Raw genomic sequence first — 20475 nt, forward strand, 5'->3', positions numbered from 1 at the left:
TAGTCCTTTAAAGTGGGTAGAAAACATCAAAACACGGCTTCGTTCGTCCTTGTGAAATATTTCAATCTGACATCATGGCCGAACAAATGGAGGTGAGAATATATTATCTTTTTACTTCATTAATGTTAATTGTTTAAGCTAAAAATTATCAGTAAACGATACAGTAGTATCTTGATGTAGCGTTATATAGTGATTTTTATGATTTACGTTAAAGAAACTATTACTTCTTAGTATTTGAACTCGGGCTTACTGTGATTCCCATTGTCATTGTTAATGGCAATGCGGTAGGCCTAAAATGCCGCTGTAAGAAAAAGGATGGCGGCTAGCCGAAACGAGACCGGCAAGTACTAAGAAGACGTTCTTGTGGACTTGACTATCCTTATGGTCAAAATATGTTTTAACTTATGTAGTTTAGCTGCCTGCAAAATTCAATAAAGTTTTATTTTTAAGTAATTTATGTAGAAATATATTACAAAATTTGCCATGCTTTTCACAAAGGCTTTGTCTTTGTTACGTATTTTGTCAAAAGGATTAATATTAAATCTAGGTACCATGTTTCAATGTGGCTTTAAACTTGAACTAATTAATGAAAAGAGACAAAGGCTTTCTTAAACCATATGAATTCATATCCCTCTGCTAGGTAAAATTTAGTTATATCAATGCATCGGGTAGGAGCAATCGGTTCATTTGTTTTTAAACATGGCCACTCCTTATGACACCTTTGTAAATGTGCAGATATAGTTCTAGTGTTGCACATTTTTTTAGAAATAAAGGGATAGGAATAAGTATTTGGGCACTTCTTAGGAAAATCAGTGGGGCTGGAATGTCCCTGTATTTAATTTTATATACATGCCTTTAAGGTTTCCACTACAGATGGTACAGTATTGCTCGAACCGGCGGTTGAGAATGGACCACTTGTTGAATCTGCGAGTAAAGATCCAGAGGGAAAGAAGCTATGTTGGAAGTGTCAGAAAGAAATGGATGGTTTAACAACGCACATGCCTGAAGAAATGACTTCCAAAGATTACTATTTTGATTCCTACGCTCATTTTGGTATTCACGAAGAAATGCTTAAAGATGAAGTTAGGACATTGACATACAGAAATGCAATGTATCACAACAAACACCTATTCAGAGGAAAAGTAGTATTAGATATCGGATGTGGCACTGGAATCCTTTGTATGTTTGCTGCCAAGGCTGGTGCCAGTAGAGTCATTGGAGTAGGTTTTACGGTCATAACTCAACATTTTCAGGTTTCTGTTTCTTAAACACATATTTATAATATAGATTGAGTGCTCTAGTATTGTGGAACACGCTGAAAAAATATTGAAAGAGAATCATTTAGATGACAGTAAGTGAAAAGTGGTTTATTTGAAAATTTTCAGAGTGTTGAAATTAATAATTATTTTCAGTTGTGTCGGTGGTCAAGGGGAAAGTGGAAGAAGTGACCCTTCCTGATGGAATTGAAAAAGTGGACATCATTATTTCAGAATGGATGGGCTATTGTCTCTTCTACGAATCGATGCTTGACACTGTTCTCTTTGCGCGGGATAAATGGCTGGTGACTTGATCATAAGTTAACTTCTATTAAAAATTTTGGTTATCAGTTCCAAAAGATAATTAATTTCAGTGTAATTATCTTTTGGGTACTTGGAAAACTCATTTTTTTCTGATGCTAATTTTGTAAATGGATTATGATATGGTTTTAAGGCATAAAAATATTATTTTAAGAAACCGGATGGACTGATGTTCCCTGACAGAGCAACCTTATTTATTTGTTCAATTGAAGATAGGCAGTACAAAGATGAAAAAATAAACTGTGAGAAAAATTACAAGTAATAGCTTTTATCTTTTATTTTATTTTTATTCCTTGTGTTTTTAGGGTGGGACAATGTTTATGGTTTTAACATGAGCTGTATTAGAAAAGTTGCCATTTCTGAGCCTTTGGTAGATGTAGTCGATCCGAAGCAAGTTGTAACCAACTCTTGTCTTTTGAAGGTATTATCCAACTCGTAATTAAATTTAAAAATCCTTTTAATGGTAAAATATTTTGAAATTTTTGCAGGAAGTTGATCTCTACACTGTGAAAACGGAGGACTTATCATTTCAAGCTCCTTTTCATTTACAAGTGAAGAGGGATGATTACATTCAGGCATTCGTGACTTTCTTCAACATAGAATTCACAAAGTGCCACAAACGAACCGGATTTTCCACCGCGCCTGAAGCCCCTTATACCCATTGGAAACAAACTGTCTTTTATTTTGACGAGTATTTAACCGTTAAGAAAGGGGAAGAAATCTTTGGAGTCTTCAGCATGAAACCTAATGCCAAAAATAAGGTATTTTGCCAAATTTATCCCGCTGTTTAATTTTATTAATTTTCTTTTTACTTTGTGTCATTACAGCGAGATTTAGACTTCTCCATTGATTTGGATTTTAAGGGTGATCTGACAGAACTGTGCGAAAGTTTTAATTATCATATGCGATAAAAAAGCTGTCCGGGTACTGAAAGTTTTCATCTCAGTAGACGCGTTGCGTTGTTAACCCATTAGGTATAAAAATTTTCTTTTCTAATTTTGATTACGAATCTAACAGTAAAACATTTCCTCTCTTAATAACTGAAAACAAATATATAACGAAACCCTGATTTATTGTTAAAGACAGGCAGCTTGAAAAAAATTCGATCTACGTTTTCGTTTCTCTTATGAAATTCCTGTCTTTTTTTAGTCTTTTTTTTTTTAAACTTTTTCAATTTAAAAATGTGGAAACGTTTCCCCAGATCCTTTGGGTCATGCGTAAACAAAGTTAAAACAAAATAATTTTAAATGTTGATGATATAACTAAAGTTCATCTTAAATGAAGTCTTCGAAAGTTTTTCTTTTGGGGCTTGACCGTAAGGCGCTTCTGTAGAAGTACACTCATATGGTTGAATTATGCCTCCCCTCCCCAATATTTTAAGGTATATCATCTTTCTCACTTTTTCATTACTTAACATTTCATAAAAATGTCTGTATTTATATTGTTCCAAGCATGTTCAAGTCAGAATTTAAAATAAAATTGCAGGGTCAACAACAATTGGAGGTAGTGATTTCCAATAATGAATTCCTATATTCCCAATGTGTAGCTTAATTTTTTGATCACACTAGTGGCGAAACATTTAACAAGTGGATCTGCTCATTCTAGTCATTCCCAAAACAGGGTTGCCTGTCACACGTCAGGGAAAACAGGGAATTTAATAATGGGCCTGAAAAGTCTGGGAATTTTAAGAATTTGTTAAAGAATAAGGATAAGTCAGGGAATCCGATTTTCTCTTGACACTTTTTGAAGGTAATTTTACTCTAAATCTATGACAATTCTTTGATTATCATTTATTTCATTGAAAGTTTGGCTAATTTTTTTAACATTGCAATAATCTTTTTACTGCAATAAGTCCATTTAAGTTTATCTTCTGATAACAGTAAAATAAAAAATTTAGGCCCCAAAAATTAGGGAAAATCTCTTAAAATAGTCAGGGAATTTTAAATTAAAATTTTTGTGGCAACCCTGCAAAACCTTCATACCTGAACCACTAGAAACTGAAGTTAGCCAAGCAACTAATTTGAAGCACCAATGCAGATGGCGGTGTATATTTTTCTGCAATTATCCCACAGTAACTTACAATTGTTAGTGACTACTTAGATTAAAAAATGTGCTCATAAATAGCACTACAGCCAGAACAGGGTTCATACCGACCTGGAAAAATCGGGAAAATATTTGTGGGGAAACCTGGATATATCAGGAAAATCTTGTTGCCAATAGCTGTATGAACCTGGCAGAAATACATGAATTTCATTTCTGCCACAATTTTAGTCTAGGGTGTTACCTAAAAGTGAGAAAGGTTAGCTTATAGGATAATGAATCTAGGTAAACGTTTGTTCAAGTTCTTCCTCGGAAATTTGAATAAACCGGCCGTTGCCGGTCTCCAGCTTGTGCGTAGGCTTCTGAACAGGTAGGATGAACGTCAGAGATTTAAGGGCCAAAGTTTGTAAACTGCACTGGCACTGCTAAAGGGCAACAGTCAATGCAAGTCATGAAAATGTGATTCATTCATCCCCCCTGCAACACCACATAAATATATAATGGGAGCTGTGACTTGAAAAGCTCTTTTAAGACCTTGGTAGGCCTTAGAGAGGATATAATATTATGTTTAAATTTTGATAGACAAGATATTTCAATTTTTCATTGCTGAAAATCATTTTGTGCCATAGTATTGTCTCAACGCGTTTTACGTTATAGTATTGTTCAAACCAGGAAACTATAGAGGTATACACTTGGAATGTCGGGACGGTGATACGAAGGCGCGTCATGGTGTAAGACATAACATGACATTTCAAATTCATTGGCTTGAGGTTTGACGCGAAAAGAATGCGTCGTCATGGTAACAAATAGGCGATCTTCCCACGCAAAAAAGGCTTATAAAGTAATGGATTTAAAAAACTCAATTTGTTATAGTACTTAATATTTTGAAGTAATTACAACGTTCTTCGTGTAGTGATACCTAATTTCAGGTATTTGTATGTTTATAAATGAGATAATCATGTAAGCTAATCTATATTATAACAAGTCGGCCCAGGCCGTAATATTAGTTCCACAGCGGTGTACTCGGGTGGGCAAACCCATACACCCTTAGTATACACAGGTAGGCCAACTAATACAAAAGCTGTTGAGGCTACGTGATTTCTTATCGTTTGATATATAAATTGCCATAATATGTTAAAGAGTGGGCACCGCCCACCCTCAGGATACGCGGGTGGGCAGACCAATACAAAAACTGTTGAGGCCATGTGATTTCCTATCGTTAGATATATAAAATACCATCCTAAGTTGAAGGATTAAAACTTGGGCGCAACCCACTCTCAGGAGACCCGGGTGGGCAAAGCAATACAAAAACTGTTGAGGCCATGTGATTTCCTATCGTTTGGTAAACGGAAAGTATCAAAGGTGAAATAGGTAAGCAAAACACGACGAACATAATTCTTTTAAATTATTGAAATTAGTGAAAATATGATTTCAAGAAATTCTTAAACTGGGATTCAAATGTGTTTATATCAAACATTTGGGTAGTTCAGGCACCAAAAGTCATGTAAATTCGCAAATTCGTAAAAAAATACCCATGAATGTAATTTTACAGAACAGAAATTAAAAGAATATATCATTCTCGAATTTTACATTATCTCTGTAATTAAATCGATATTTTCTTAGATCAGATATTTAATATGGATTATCAACAGCTGCATAAATCATATTGCAAGAATGTATTTATGTACTAAGAATATGGCAAGACGGAGATTCTGTCCCCCATAGAAATCTCATAGGTAACTAGAATGCTGCCGCCTACGGCCGAGCTTAACGCCAGTTCGCCTTGAACCTTCAGCCAATGAGAGGCCGTAGAGTGGTTCCGCCAAGGAGGATAATAATCCTCCTTGGATCCGCTACTATAGCGGGAGATAGGTGACGTCATTCTCTCTGGTGACATTAAATTCTTGGCAGAACCACTCTTTGAGCTCTGATTGGCTGAGATCTGGCTATCATCTGCCACGGCGTTTGGCTCATTTGCCAGTTACACGGCAGCATTCTAGTTACCTATGAGATTTCTATGCTGTCCCCATGGTCGCATACTTTGCAGCTTAAGGGCCTGTTGCAAAAGCCCTAGCCATGTTTACCTGACAGAGCTGAGACTTGTACACAGTTTAGAGGTATAGAAGTAGTAATTTTTTGGGCGTGAAAATTGAGACTTGACCCTTGGAGGAAAGAAGGTGTCCAACCTGTGGAAGCTATGATGACGAGATTCACACGTCAGAAAGGTCGCCTTTCGTTGGCTCCACGTGTTTGCGGGGGGTCAGAGTTTTTTTGTCCCCTTTTAGTTTCGTTTTGGAGGAAACATCCGGGGATAAAACTGCCCTTAACATTGGCTATAAGCGGAGGCAAATGTGCTTTGGACTGGGTCACAAAGAGGAAACACTTTAATTAGCACCATACTGGCGACGGATTTGTTTTATAGGAAATAGGAAATCAGTTGAAGACGCGTCAGTGCGATGATTTCATCGCAATTTTTAGGGCGTATTACAATTTTCGTGGCGTACGATATCGTACCATTCGGTGACTCTCCCTTTAAGGGGGTTGGTTGGAGGGGGCGGAAATTAATGGCACTGCGTGCGCATCAAAGAGTTCTATCGAATGAGACCAACTTTTAAGGGGGTTGGTCGGAGGGGGCGGAAATTAATGGCACTGCGTGCGCGTTAAAGAGTTTTATCGAATGAGACCAACTTTTAAGGGGGTTGGTCGGCGGGGGCGGAAATTGACGGCACTGCGTGCGCGTTAAAGAGTTCTATCGAATGAGACCAACTTTTAAGGGGATTGGTCGGGGTTGGTCGGAGCATAGAGGAATAGCCCTGGAGTGGTATTGATAGTTCTGATTGGGCTAAGCACTGACATTCCTCTTCAGAAATCGCGTAAAGGGGGATGTAGAAACGGGGGGCTATGTCGAGGTAGACTTTTATCTATTCATACATTCCAAAAAAGTCTACCTCGACTTTCCCCCCTTATTTTCACCCCACCTCGAACTGGCACTACGCTGTCGGATTTAGCGCCTTCTTTCCTTTCCCCTCCTCTACTATTCCTCCATGGTCGGAGGGGGCGGAAAAAAGAGAGACCAAAGTTTAATTCCAACTTCCCGCCAAACTAACTGCTCAATGAAATCATGGACACTGTATCTCTAACCGGACGGGAAAAGCAGCCTAAAAGAGGTACCCCCTCACTGTCCGTTTGCGTCCTACTTCGTATTAGCTGAAATAGTCGGCCGTACTCGATTCGCAGGGCCGTCAAGGTCATTCGAAAGAATGTAAACCCCCATTTCAAACGGAACGTTTCGTCGACCACGTGACGAATTATATGGCCTTGACAGCCCGAAACTTTCAAAATTCTAGATCCTCCCCCCCCCCCCCTTTACAGAGAGACGGTGGGGGCGACAGGTGATTTTGTATGGTGGAAGCTAGGAGGATTCAAGTGTACCTGGAGAAGAATTCGGGGGGCCACGGGAGAGACTGCTCAAAGCCTCAAACCCTTGGACATAAAACTACAACGGAGCCATCTAGTGGGGAAAATGTGAACTATGACCACGTGTTTGGTTTAGGAATTGGATAAAAAATTATATTTTTATGGCACCTAGAATCGCTACGACAGTTGTCAAAGCAACAATATTTCCCCATAATTAAATTTTAAACTTAACATTCATTGCAACTTTCTTTGAAATTTTATAGTTTTCGCGCAAATTTCTTCGACGTGGCCTAAGCTAAAAACCGTTAAAGTTCGAAATACTGTCTAGCAGACGAATGTTTTGGTAACTCCTAGGTTACTTTGAAGCTTTGTAGGTGGCGCTAAAAACGTAATGTCCAAGTATTTGACACACCAGGTGACAGCTGTAGCCGAGCCGCGAGGCATTGGTCGGGGGAATACAAATTTCTTCTCCAGGTACACTTGAATCCTCCTAGGTGGAAGCTACAGCTTTTCCCGTCCGGTTAGAGATAGTGTCCATGATGAAATATTCAAACAAAAAAACGCGCGTCGAAACTTTTGGACAAGAGTGACATCTCTGGACCATTCGAGTCGCATACTTTCTGAAACAGAAGTCAGAAACCGTCGATCGACTGAAGGACTTCCTTGCGAAGTTCAAGAACTATGAGCATACAGTTAAAGAACTAGTCACTGACAATGGAACTGAGTATGTTTATCAAGAATTCCGTCAAGTGACACGAGAAGTAGGTCTCAATCATCGAACGTCGATGCCTTATACGCCTGAGCAGAATGGAGTGGTGGAGCGAGAGAATCGGACAATAATGGAAGCCGTCAGAGCGATGATGTTTTCGAAGCCGGATTTACCGCCGAAACTTTGAGCTGAAGCCGTCAACACTGCGACGTACGTCTTGAATAGAACAGCATCTACTCGAGTTAAAGGGAAATCGCCTATTGAACTCTGGACTGGTAAGACACAGCCATCGATAAAGCATCTTCGAGTCTTCGGCACCGAATGTTACGTACATATTCCAAAGGAGAAGAGAAGAAAATTGTCAAGGAAAGCTTATTAACAAGGGACTTCTTGTTGGATACGAGGAGAATGGCGAGGATTATCGAGTATACGTACCTGGGGGGCAACACTGTAAAAATCGAATGGGAAATTGTCGAAGTCGATCTCGACATGGTATAGGGCATCGAGATCGACTTCGACAATTTGCATTGATTTATGCTTATTCGAAATCTTTACCGAATACCATTCGTCGAGATCTCGAAGTTCGAAATCTAGTTTTCGATCGAAAATTGGATTTCGAATATTTACAGAATAGGCCCCCGCTAAGGATCTAAATAAGTTCAAACAGAGTGTAGCGAGCTCTGACAGCTTAAGGGACCATGTGGAGATCAAAGTCCCAGCCCTGGGCTTACCTAGAATTTTAATCTTCAATGTTGATCAAGATCTTCCTAAAGAAGATCTGGCCAATAAACTCATAAAGAGTAATAAGCTATCTTGTGAAGAGAAGGATATAACTCCGAAATTCTCTATTCACACTAAAAAGATGAAAGAGGCCCAGAAAGGGTGCAGCTGGGTAATAGAGGTTTCTAATGAAACCCTTAACGAGCTTAAGAAGGATAAGCGTAATCTTAAGCTGGGCTGGCAAGTCCTAGGCTGGAAAGAATATCTTTTCCTCCCCAGATGCTTTAAATGTATGGCTGTTGGCCATGTAATCGCCATATGTGATGCTGAGAAGAAGCAGCTCTGTTCTCTCTGTGGTTCGGAAGAACACACCTTCGACGCATGTTCGACGGTGCCAAGAAGTTGCGTTAACTGCGTTCGCAGTAACAAGGAGTCTAAGACATCCTATGACTCGGAGCATTCCTCCCTGGATAATAGCTGTCCTATCTACGCAAAAGAGCTTGCGTTTTTGAGGGCAAGGATTGATTTTAAACCTAACCCTAAGCCTAAAAATGGCTGAGACTTTCAATTTTGTGCAAATTAATCTAGGGAAAGGTAAAGTGGCAACGGCCACTTTACGGCAGTTTTGCCACGAAAATCAAATCGATATAGCTATTATGCAAGAGCCCTACGTCATGGGTTCCGAGGTAGCTGGGCTCCCTCTTTCGTCCAGAGTGGTTTGCTCCAGCGAAAACCCCAAAGTCGCCATTGCGATTAAAGATCGCAATATTGACGTAGTTAGTCTTCTAATTGAAGACTACATTACCGTTGTAAGCATAAGTATGGGGACTCTTACTGCTGTTGTGTTCTCCGTCTATATACCTCCTCCCCCTACTGAGGTACTGGATGAACACTTAGATAATATTGCGGCCCTTGTTAGCAAGTTCACTGGGCAGAACATTTAACTCCCACCATGCCCTCTGGGGTTCAAGGGCTAGCTGTCCCAGAGGCAATGCTTGTGTGGATTGGCTGGGGTCACTGGACCTGGTTGTTTTAAACGATCCAGGTTCCAGCTCGACCTTCTCGAGCAGCAATGGCAATAGCTGGATAGATCTAACAATCTCATCCACTAATGTTTTTGATAAAATCACCGACTGGCGAGTCAGTGATGAGATCACGAATAGTGATCATAATTTTATCATTTTCTCCACTGCATCCAATGCTGCTCTGCAGACGGAAAGGATCATGAAGCCTTCCGATCTCAACCTGGAACGTTTCCGCGACCAGGTTGAAGCTAGCTTCAATGCTCTAAAGTATTATCCATTAGATACTACTGATCAAATTGATCACTATTCTTCTACTATTGAAGATATTTTTAAAGAAGCTAGCAAAAATTGCTCTAGGTGCAAGGTCAATGCTAGGAACTATAAGGCAGCCCCATGGTGGAATGAGCGTAGAGATACGAATCGGTAATTTACCCTGGTAATTTACGCGGTAAATTACCCTGGTAACAGTAATTTACAATTTTCTCAGGTAAAATACGAAAATGGTAATTACCCTGGTAATTACCAGGGTAATTTACTGTGGTAAATTACCATGCTAAATTACCAGGGTAAATTACCATCGTATTCGTGTTTCACTGTTACTCAATTTTCTTTGATCTTTCGGGCTAAAATGTACCTAAAATACGTCGCGCAAGATTACAAAACTCAAAACCTAACATTATTCGCGTTTTAGTGTATTTTTGCATCGTTTAATAATGTAGTTTCACTCCAGCAAACACTAGATCATAGGCGTAAGCCGCGTAACGCTCTAACTCGAAGAGCTAGGCACCGCTGCGCCAGCTAGATTCGTTTTGGTTGCGAATTTCCAAGGAGTCGAAGGTCGTGTTAGAATAGTTTGATACGTTTAATAGGAAGAATACTTATGTCTAGCCCTGTTTATACCTGTTCAATTAACTATCGATGAATCTGACGAGGATGAAAACGATAGTGAGTACCCTGACGAATATGATGAATTGATGATACTGATAATGCATCTCAAAATGAAGATAATTGATATTTTTTGGGCATTTATAACCTATTATGGTAATTTATAAAATGTATAATACCCAACAAAAGCGATTCTTCTTTGTATTCCTTGTTTTAATTGTAAAAAAAAACCTTTTTTAAAAAAAATAAAATTACGGTAATTTACCGCAATACGGTAAATTACGCGGTAAATTACCGCGTAATTTACTGATTTCCTAAATTACGGTAATTTAAGAACTCTAAATGAGCGCCTTTCTGAGAAGCGTAAGCAATGCAAGAAAGCAGTTTCAGCACTGCTCTGACCCATTAGTCAGGGTCGGACTAAAGGGTTCTTTCATCAAGCTCCAAAAGGAGTATAAGCAGCTCATTAGCTCGTCCAAACTTCAGTCTTGGCAGGAGTTCTGCACTTCGGTGTCAAGGGAAGATCCCTACTCTCTTCCTTACAAGCTTGCTACTGGAAAGTGCAAGCGGCGTGTGGCGATCTCTGCTGTGGAGCGGGCAGATGGTTCAATGACAGAGGGACTGACAGACACGTATCAGACTATCTTAGACGCTCTGTTCACCAATGACTCAACAGACGATGACCTTGAGGAGCACAAAGCCACTCGTGAGTCAGTCGAAACGGATTACTTCGCAGAAGATGATCTTCCTTTCAATGAAACCGAAGTACTTGATACCATCAACTCCTTTAAGAAGGGTAAGTCTCCAGGATCTGATGGTATAACGATTGAGATACTCAAGATAATGTTTCTGATCTGTCCCCTCGTCTTTGTTCGGCTATTCAATGCCTGTTTGCTCTTAGGCCACTTTCCACAGCTGTGGAAGGAGGCCAAAATTGCGCTCATTTTTAAGGAGGGTAGAGATAGGCGGAGTCCTAGGTCTTACCGTCCTATATCTCTCCTTTCAGTAGTAGGTAAGATCCTGGATAAATTGCTGTCCAGGCGTCTGTATCACTTCCTCTATTGCAGGGGGCTTATGAACCCAGCTCAGTTTGGGTTCAAGCATGGGCATTCAACGACCAACGCCCTCTATAATATAATAGAGGAGGTTAGGTTTAACAAAGAGGCTGGCCAACACACCAGCCTGATCTCTCTTGATATCGAGGGTGCTTTCGATAATGTTTGGGTCCCTGGAGTCCTTTCAAGGCTAAGAGAGGTGGCTTGTCCACGTAATATATTTTATATATACAAAAGCTTCCTTAGTGGAAGACTCGCCCACTTAAATGTGGGGGGGGGGGGGAGAGTCTAAGCAAGAAGCTTTCAAAAGGATGCCCGCAGGGATCCTGCAGTGCGCCTCTCCTTTTTAATCTTGTGATGGACGGGGCTTTGAATCAGATCTTTCCGATTGGAAGTAGGATTCAAGCCTTTGCTGATGGCATCCAGGCTCTCTTCTGTAGTACCTCTAGACGTGGTCTAGAGCAAAAAGGCAATGAAATTCTCGAGATACTTTTTGCCTGGAGCAGGAGATATAAGTTGAAGTTTTGTCCAAGAAAGACGGTAGCCATTACTTTTGCTAAGACAATGGTAATGAGCCGTCTTCCTATTTTCACTCTAAATGGTGAAAAGATAAGCAGTGTCACTACTGTGAAGATCCTGGGTGTCATTCTGGATCAGACCCTTAGTTTTCTTCCTCATTTGGAGGACGTGAAAACTAGGGTAACTAAGATTACCCAGAGCATTGCATGTTTTGCTAAAGCAAATTGGGGCCTCGGACACAGGTCCCTCAAGGTTATCTACAAGGGCTGTATTTAGCGAATTATCGCCTACGGTTGTGGTGCCTGGTATAAAGAGAAAGATAACTCTCTTATGATTAAAAAGCTGAGGTCCATACAGCGCGTGGCTGCGCTTCGTATTTGCTGCGCCTATCGCACAGTCTCGACTGATGCTCTACTGGTGATAGGTAACATTACTCCAATTGAGTATGTAATTAGTGAAGAAGCGGCAATCTTCAGGAGTTTCTCCCAGAAAATGGGAGCTAACCACTGTGGTTTTAACGTGGTTGGAGGGGACTATCTCTACCCTGGTGACCCTTGGGGTCAACATCCGGCCACTCATTTTGAATGTCCCTCTAGGAATGGCCTGCCCACAAATCAGGGTATTGAGATTTTTACTGATGGTTCCCTTCGAAACAACTTTGCAGGGTCTGCTTTTGCAGTATACTCTGAGGGAGTGGAAATTTTTTATAGCGCCTCCCGCTTGGGCTCTAATTTCCCCCTAAGTAGCTACTATACCGAGCTTTACGCCATCTATGAAGGTATACGTTGGTTTGCGGAGACTTATCCCCATGGGAAAAGGCAACTTTGTTCTGCGACAGTCTGACTGCAATTAGAGCTATTCAGAATAACTCTACCTTAAATGGCCTATGTGCCAATATAAGAAGAGTTAAATACTCGGATCTGAAAGGGAGGATCACTTTCTCTTGGGTTAAAGCCCATAGTGGCACAAGAGGTAACGAGAGAGCGGATGCCTTAGCCAAGGAGGCATCCTTAAATATCAATTTAGATCAGATAACACTTAGACCCTATAAGGGTAGTGTTAAAACACATCTTCGCCACATTACCATGGAACGTTGGCAAGAAGATTGGTGCAATAGCACCAAAGGTGAAGTTACCAGGAACTATGTTCCTAAGGTTGGCGATAATGCGCTCAACCCGAATTACTATACTACTCAGATGCTCAGTGGACATGGTAAATTCCCTGAATATCTGCATAAGTTAGGACATGTTGCTAGTGCTGCCTGTGTCTGTGGGTCAGATGCAGGCACGCCTAGTCACTATATCTTGGATTGTCCACAAACTAGTCATCTCGTCCCTAGGGCTAAGTTTGACAGTATGTCAACTATTGACGAACTAGGTTACCTCGATGTCCTTATGAGACATATAATAAATAACTTTGAGGACCTATGCGCTGAGGTCAGTTTGACTTAGGCTTCGGCCTTAGCTGTTTTTTAGTTACTAACCTAACTAATCACTAATCATAACCGTATTCTCAGGACATGCTTTCTTGGCTGTGGCTCGTTTTTACCAGTGTACATGTATGAAACACTATAAAATATTTCTACACCACAGTAATGCCTCGCGGAACTGGGATATACAAATAAATAATCTGATGTTGAAATATTAGAAAGCTGGAAACGTTTCTCGAACATAACATCGGTTTTTTGCTAAGCCTTAACATGCCAAAAAGTTACCTGGTTAAAAGGAAACACTTGTTGCATACCGTACTGCAAAAGTAATACGTTTAGTTCTAAAGGAATTAGTTTTCATCTTTTTCCGAAAGATAATTTTATACGAAATGAATGGACGCTTCAATAAAAGATACTCCGTTTTTACTCCCCTCTCCAAATTCATCTGGGAAGGAACTATTTCCGGTCGGTCGGTTAAACGGTTAGAATGGCTAGCCAAAATGTCATATTTAATTCAATTGGAGACGCGTTTTTGCCCTCATGAGAATTTTGCGTCAGATAAGAAATGCGTCGGCTCACGTGTATAAGGAACATACTCATGTTAATTTTCGATAATATATTTTAAGGTAAAATATATAATGTTACTAAAACTAAGTATAAGAGGATAATATTTATTATTATTATCATCCTCTTATTGTATAAATAATTAAAATTATACGGAATATTTTTATATAACCGGGCAATTTTAAGGCTTCTCATGGAGGCCAGTGGCGCCGATCGCTTTTTTTTCCCAATGGGGGCCGAAGCTCACTAATAAACTTGGAATGAGTTTGCTGGCAACACGTTCTTGCTACGGATGCTTAAAAGTAAATGGCCTTTAACATCGGCGGTTTTACCAATGGGGGCAGAGCCCCCATTGATTTATCCCAATGGGGGCTTCGGCCCCGCCGCCCCCATGGGATCGGCGCCACAGATGGAGGCAGAGTTAATAGGTGCTTAAATAAATCATCCTCCAAGGAAATCGCCAAGAAGTAATATTTCCGAGAGCCAGGACCAGCAAGTTATTGTTTAAATAGTGCTTTTGGAAATAATGGAAACTTCTGAGTTCCAATCTGACATCGACTCTCTTTGCGCGAAAACTATCCGCTGCAGGCTGAGAAATAAGGAATTTTTTTAAACTGGTCCTGTGGCCAGTAGAGCCTAGGTAGTTTAATTAAAAAACTGGCCACTGGCCACTTACCATTTTTAACCTTCAAAATCAGGCTTTCATAATTTATGGTCAAATTATCTACTCTTGACAATGGTTGTATACTATTGGACCGAATCCCGTTTGACCGAATCCCATTGAACCGAAAAGTATTTTCGTTTATAGCCCAACATGGCGGGATTCAGTTGAATGGGAAATTTAAATTGGTTCGTTTTCACTTCGGGTAGGTTAGTTCAAGTTGGGTTAGGTTAGGTTAGGTTAGTTCAGGTTGGGTTGGGTTGGGTTAGGTTAGATATGGTAGGCAACTATTTCACGTCGGGTCTTATCAAGGTTATTTTCCAAAATTAAACCCGGAAAATATCAAATTTCAAGGGAAAAAGGTCTAAAAATACACGTCGGTACGAAATAATAAGTATTTAAGCCATAGTTTAGTCCAAATTAGATATACTATCGTCACGTAACCTACGATATATAAATATGTACATTCGGACAAATGGGATTTCTGTCCAATGGTCTACAATCCTTGACAATATGTGCTAGGTTTATTATTAAGGGTATTTCAAAATTTTGGAGTGTTAAATAAAGAACTATAAGTCTTGAAGGGAACAACTTAAGAGTTAATTAAGTGGTCACCAGAGCCACTAACACCCCAAGCATTTAATTTTTAAACTGGCCCAGCCAAGGGCGTATCTAAGGGGGGGTTGGGGGTTCAACCCCCCCCCCCCGAAATGCTGATGACTGGGGGGAGGGGAGCCTAATAAAAATCAGTGAAACTTACGTCAGCACCCCCTTCCTTGAAATTTTCCCTCAAAACCCCCCCTGAAATGAAATCCTGGATACGCCCTTGGGCCCCGCTAATTTTTAAACTGGCGATTGGCCTGTGACAGTGCCCTATTTCTCACACTGATCCGCTGAGACGTGGATGTCCGTGGTCTATTATTGCCTGCTTTACGCACATAGATCTATCTGAGAAAAAGGTCAAGCAAGTCGAGACTTTTGGTAGAAATTCAAAATAATGATCCTCGAGTTAGATTGCCTTATTACTTATTATTTTTCAGGGAATTTTTAAGAATAGCACCTTTTGTTTTTTTTGTTAATTTTTTTTCTAATTGTTAATAAGTGGTCAAGGAATCTAAAAAAAATAAAATTATTTTGCGGAAACATGTTTTTACAAGAAAGAAAAATAAGCCAAAAAATTGGAAACTTGAAAAAATGGGCTTTTTAATGGTAATGCATTATACAAAGCTTTTGGGTAAAGTAGGGCTGATGAAGGAAAAAATTGGAAAATGTGAAAAATGGGCATTATTCTTTTGGCGCAGTTCCAAACTAAAAGTGAAAATGGACTCGTAAACGAAGTATTGGCGCCGCGCACTCACTTCGCTTGAGCGCTGGGGGCGCGCGGCGCCACCCCAGCCCCATTCTTGCTAATCAAGCTGTGCCATCTATAACGTAACCTAAAGGACAGTGCCTAGTATAGGCTCTTGTGGTGCGAATTAAACAAGGGAGAGCGACTGAGAGATGAATCGATCCCACACGAAGGAGTTTTCCCTCCTTCTGGGTGCATATATTAACTCCACCTACGGACATCGTATCCAGTGAAAACGTACCTAGTATCTAGCGAATTGAATTCGCCGTAAAAAACACATATCACTTAGCACTTTTTAAAAATGTAGTAATATCTTGCCGTTAAATCTAATTCTTCATCAGTCCTACCTCATCCAATACGTACAAAAATCTCGAAATATGTCGAAATATTATGTATTTTCCGAGGTAAATATTGGGGTAAGTAACAATTTTATATTTATCATATCTTTCTAAATAATAAATTGCACTTAAAACTTTTGGCATTACTGTAATCCTTGACAAATAATACACCTAAAAAATAAACAAAAACGAAAAAAAACAACAGGTGCTTTTCTTAAAAATAGCCATTTTGGGAACTGGTTAATTTTTAGGTGTATTTCCAGTATTAGATTACCGTTGCTGTTTTAGCTAGGAGGATCCCTCCTAGGTTTTAGATATGGAACCAAAAAGGCTCCTTTTTCTAAAATTGGGTTTTTACACTGGCTTGACTTTTTCCACTCAGGAAACACGTTTCAACGCTCGCGCCAACTAGAGATACTCCCTAAAATCAGCTAAAATGCATAGGTGGCATAGTTGGCATAGTTCCGGCATAGTTCGATTTTCTACCGTAAACATTTCTACCATAGAAAGTAAACCAATTAGCGGAATCACTATTTATAAGACATTGTTGTTTTGTATCAAGCTCTTTTTGCAGATCGGCATTGCTCTGACATAACTTTTCGTATTATATATCTTTATATATGTATTCTCTGGCATAGCTCGACCCCTTAAAATCGACCGACGCGACATCGGCCCACGAGAAACGTGGCGGTTTGGATATGCCGGACTTAGCGCGCGATTCCGAGGGGGGGATCGAAGTCTTCGCCGAGTAATGTCACCTGACGGCAACGCACACTCACTTCGGTTGAGTGCCGGGGCGCACGGTGCCCCCCAACCCCATACAAAAAAATGCTATAGGCCATCTATAACGCAACCTAGAGGACAGCACCAAGCCTTACGCACCAGGTAAAGTCGGGCATGGAATGTATTCTATCCCTACGAATCTCGAAAAGAGCTATGCCTGATACAAAACAACATTGCCTTATAAATAGTGTCTCCGCTCCTTGGTTTACTTGCTATGGTAGCAACGTTTACGGTAGGAAATCGCCCAGTTTCGCCCTATGCCGGAACTATGCCACCTATGCATTTTAGGCAGTAGCCCCTGCCCAACGGGATTCAAGAAATTTTATTCAATTTCAAGTTAAATGTTTTGGCACATTCGTAATATATGTTTATATACTTTGAAATTATCACTGTCTATTTTATAACGTAAGATTTGAAGAAATAAACAGTTAATTTTACTTTGTTAACTATCGACTATGTATATAACATCCATGATTTTATTTTAAAATTATAGACCAAGGCCCTCTATTTGAATTTAGTATTTACCAGATTACCTATCTACCATGTCTTCTTTTCGTCAACTTGATGAGAGACATGTTTCTGCCGAAGTTTGTATGATGGATTGGTCACCCACCATGGATTTAATAGCCCTTGCAACCATTCAAGGAGAAGTGTTCCTTCATCGCTTCCTTTCTTGGCAGAAAGTGTGGACACTGCAGTCGCCAGGAGGGAAGAAAAATGAAATAAAAGTTACAGCTTTAGCCTGGAGGCCTGATGGAAAAATATTAGCAGTTGGATATGATTCTGGTATATACATTCTTTTTCAGTTATGGTAACAGATTCTTAAAGTACTATAATCATAATAGGAAGAGTTGTCCTGTGTGATATTGAAAAGGGGAATGTTTTGCATTCTTTTGAAAGTGGTTCGTCCATAACAGCTCTGACTTGGGACCCTAAATTTGAAAAATTATGTCACCAAAGAGATTCTAAACCGTTTTACGAAGACTTATCCTCAGTTTTTCTACCAAAAATTCCATCTTTGAGCAAAACCTATGGTTCTGCTAAACAAGCTGAAGAAAATGCTGAAGATATTAAGAAACTTAAAAATCAATATAATCTTAATTTACTAGTGGTGGGAAATAGTAAAGGCTGTCTACAACTTTACTGTTTTGGGGTATTTCAAGCTGGAGAGGTAATGTTTATTTTTGGAGGAAAAAATGAAATGTGTATTTATTTTTTTATTTTATAGTTTCAGATTGAAATAGACAATAATATGGCATCAGAAAATCCACCTAAAATTATTTCCATAGCATTGTCAAGTGATCTATCCTTGTTGAATGTTATAACAGAAACCAAAACTGATGAAAATAAATTCAATTACTCTCTCCTGTCCTACTCTGTATTAATTCTGAAGAAAAAGCACGAAGAAATGAAAGTAGTATCTCAAAAATATGCTGAAATAACATCGCTCCTTTGCTACTTATCCGCTACTATCAAAGCTATATCCGAAGCCTGGGAAGATATTCTACTAGAAATAGATTCGAAGCTTATGAATTACGCTGAAGCCAAATTTCGTAGCAAGTCTGGGACAGTCAGTGACGATTTTCTAGAACTATTAATGTTTGGAACTCCTTCGGAGAGCCTAGAAAACTTTCTTTTGCTAGAATTGACTGAAAAAGGGCTTAAGAAACTGGGTCATTCTATAGAACTGTCCTACACAAATATCCAGAAATTAGTTTTGAAGCATTTGCAAACCGTGACGCAAGCCCTTTTTTACCACTTGTGTGATTTGAGAGGAATGGCTCGCTGGGAAGAAAAGTTTGGTCCAATATGTTTAGAAGAAAAAGCAATTTCTGAAGCAGTTACATACACAGCTTCATTTTTGTTGAAAGCTACTGAAATTCAACAAGTCATTGATTCTAGCATGAAGAATTTCAAAGCGTTCTTCCGATGGCTTTACGCAGTTATCCTCCGATTATCTGACGAGACTGTTCCACCGGAAATAACTAAAGTTACCCAGCAAGACTTAAACTTTGTAGCTGAGTTTTTGAAAGAAAACTTTGCCACTGTATGGGATAAGGAGAAGAAGTCAACATTTAGCTTGGAAAGAGTGGGACAGTATTTAAAAATGGAAAATTTAACATTTTCGGCTAATGGAGGTGTTCAAAGTCCTTGGCTGGAGTTTCTACACGCCAATGAGATTGTAAAAGAGTGTCCTTCTCTATACCCTTATTACCCTGAGAAATCTTTAATTAGACAACATGTTGAATTGAAAAAAGTGTTAAAATTAGCTTTCGATGGCCCGTCGACAATTCTTTCGCATTCTTTTAAGAAAAATTGTGAATTTTCTCTCATGAAAGACTCTGTTGAAAAACCTTTTCCTATGAAATTATCTCATTTTAGTGGTCATAAAACTGAATATTTATATTCCGCCTTCACGTTAGAATCTACCCCTTGTCGGTTTGTGCATCTAGTTCGACAGCATTTAGTTAATAGCTCAGACTTGCGCGCTGTCAAAATATATTTTGATAAATTGAAGCTTTCAACTGATGATTCAGGAGAAAATAAACAACATTTTGTGTTGGATGTAAAATTTTATAATGAAGAAACTCTAACCATTTTATTGGTTGAGAAAACAGAAGGTCTCGAGTACAAAAGTGTCCCCCTTCTTATTCAGTTTCCATTCCAGTTATTGTGGAGTGGTTTTGCCAATCAAGATTTTAACACTGAATCGTCTAATGATCTGTTTACTCAAATTGACGGAGCTCGGTTGGTGGAAAAGTTGAATTGTCGGAGATTAGAAAACATGAGAGCCGCCTCTTTAGCTGTTAGTGGTCAGAGGAAGGTTGCGTGTGTGTTATTTGCTTCCTGTAGACGTGTGAGGTTGTTTGAAATGGATGTGGAAGATGATGAAGATGATACCATAGAGGATTTGGACCAGTCCCTTCTGATGTCAAACAGAGGGGAAAACAGCTTTACAGTTATGACAGAATCTGATATTTCTGAATTTATCAGTGAAATTCAAGAGAGTAAAGAAAACTTGTTTATTTCTTAGTTTTGGACAGTACCAAGTAACTTTTAATAAATATGATTGATAATGTTAATGTAATATAAACTGACTAATGATAATTATTTGTTTAATATTTGTAAAGAAAAATACAGCCGTTTTTCCGATTGTACACTTCCTTTAATGTTTCTTGCAAGATATATGCATATTTTAAGTACAATTCGTAATGCGTATTAATGGTCCTTGAAACACATTTCGGTCCAAGGACGTAATTGACGGAGAAAGGGGAATGGTGACCTTGGTAGAAATTGGACGGGTCTTACACGGTATTTACATAAAAACAATTTTTTTATCTCCTACGTAAAAGAAATTGGGGGCGCGACTCCACACGAACAATTTTGATTGGTTGGTTTGTTATG

General features: G+C 39.4%; 3 protein-coding genes across 3 annotated transcripts; all 3 read left to right on the forward strand.

Moving 5' to 3' along the window:
- Nucleotides 1-3074, forward strand: Art1 (arginine methyltransferase 1). Its single transcript, XM_090181114.1, has 8 exons — nucleotides 1-92; nucleotides 861-1220; nucleotides 1288-1351; nucleotides 1413-1561; nucleotides 1732-1819; nucleotides 1883-1998; nucleotides 2066-2338; nucleotides 2405-3074. The coding sequence occupies exons 1-8, from the start codon at nucleotides 75-77 to the stop codon at nucleotides 2486-2488; spliced, it is 1152 nt and encodes a 383-aa protein (XP_090037240.1). The 5' UTR covers nucleotides 1-74; the 3' UTR covers nucleotides 2489-3074.
- Nucleotides 3075-11992: 8918 nt separating this feature from the next.
- Nucleotides 11993-13398, forward strand: LOC149934934 (uncharacterized). Its single transcript, XM_090153480.1, has 3 exons — nucleotides 11993-12127; nucleotides 12224-12612; nucleotides 12726-13398. The coding sequence occupies exons 1-3, from the start codon at nucleotides 11993-11995 to the stop codon at nucleotides 13396-13398; spliced, it is 1197 nt and encodes a 398-aa protein (XP_090009606.1).
- Nucleotides 13399-17372: 3974 nt separating this feature from the next.
- Nucleotides 17373-20420, forward strand: APC4 (anaphase-promoting complex subunit 4). The gene is made up of 4 exons (XM_090154646.1): nucleotides 17373-17475; nucleotides 17564-17856; nucleotides 17916-18241; nucleotides 18299-20420. The coding sequence occupies exons 2-4, from the start codon at nucleotides 17613-17615 to the stop codon at nucleotides 20102-20104; spliced, it is 2376 nt and encodes a 791-aa protein (XP_090010772.1). The 5' UTR covers nucleotides 17373-17475; nucleotides 17564-17612; the 3' UTR covers nucleotides 20105-20420.
- The last annotated feature ends 55 nt before the right edge of the window (nucleotides 20421-20475 follow it).

Source organism: Leiobunum rupestre, chromosome 7 (genome assembly GCF_980474605.1).
Source record: "Leiobunum rupestre chromosome 7, qqLeiRupe1.1.hap1, whole genome shotgun sequence".
Lineage (NCBI taxonomy): Eukaryota > Metazoa > Arthropoda > Arachnida > Opiliones > Sclerosomatidae > Leiobunum > Leiobunum rupestre.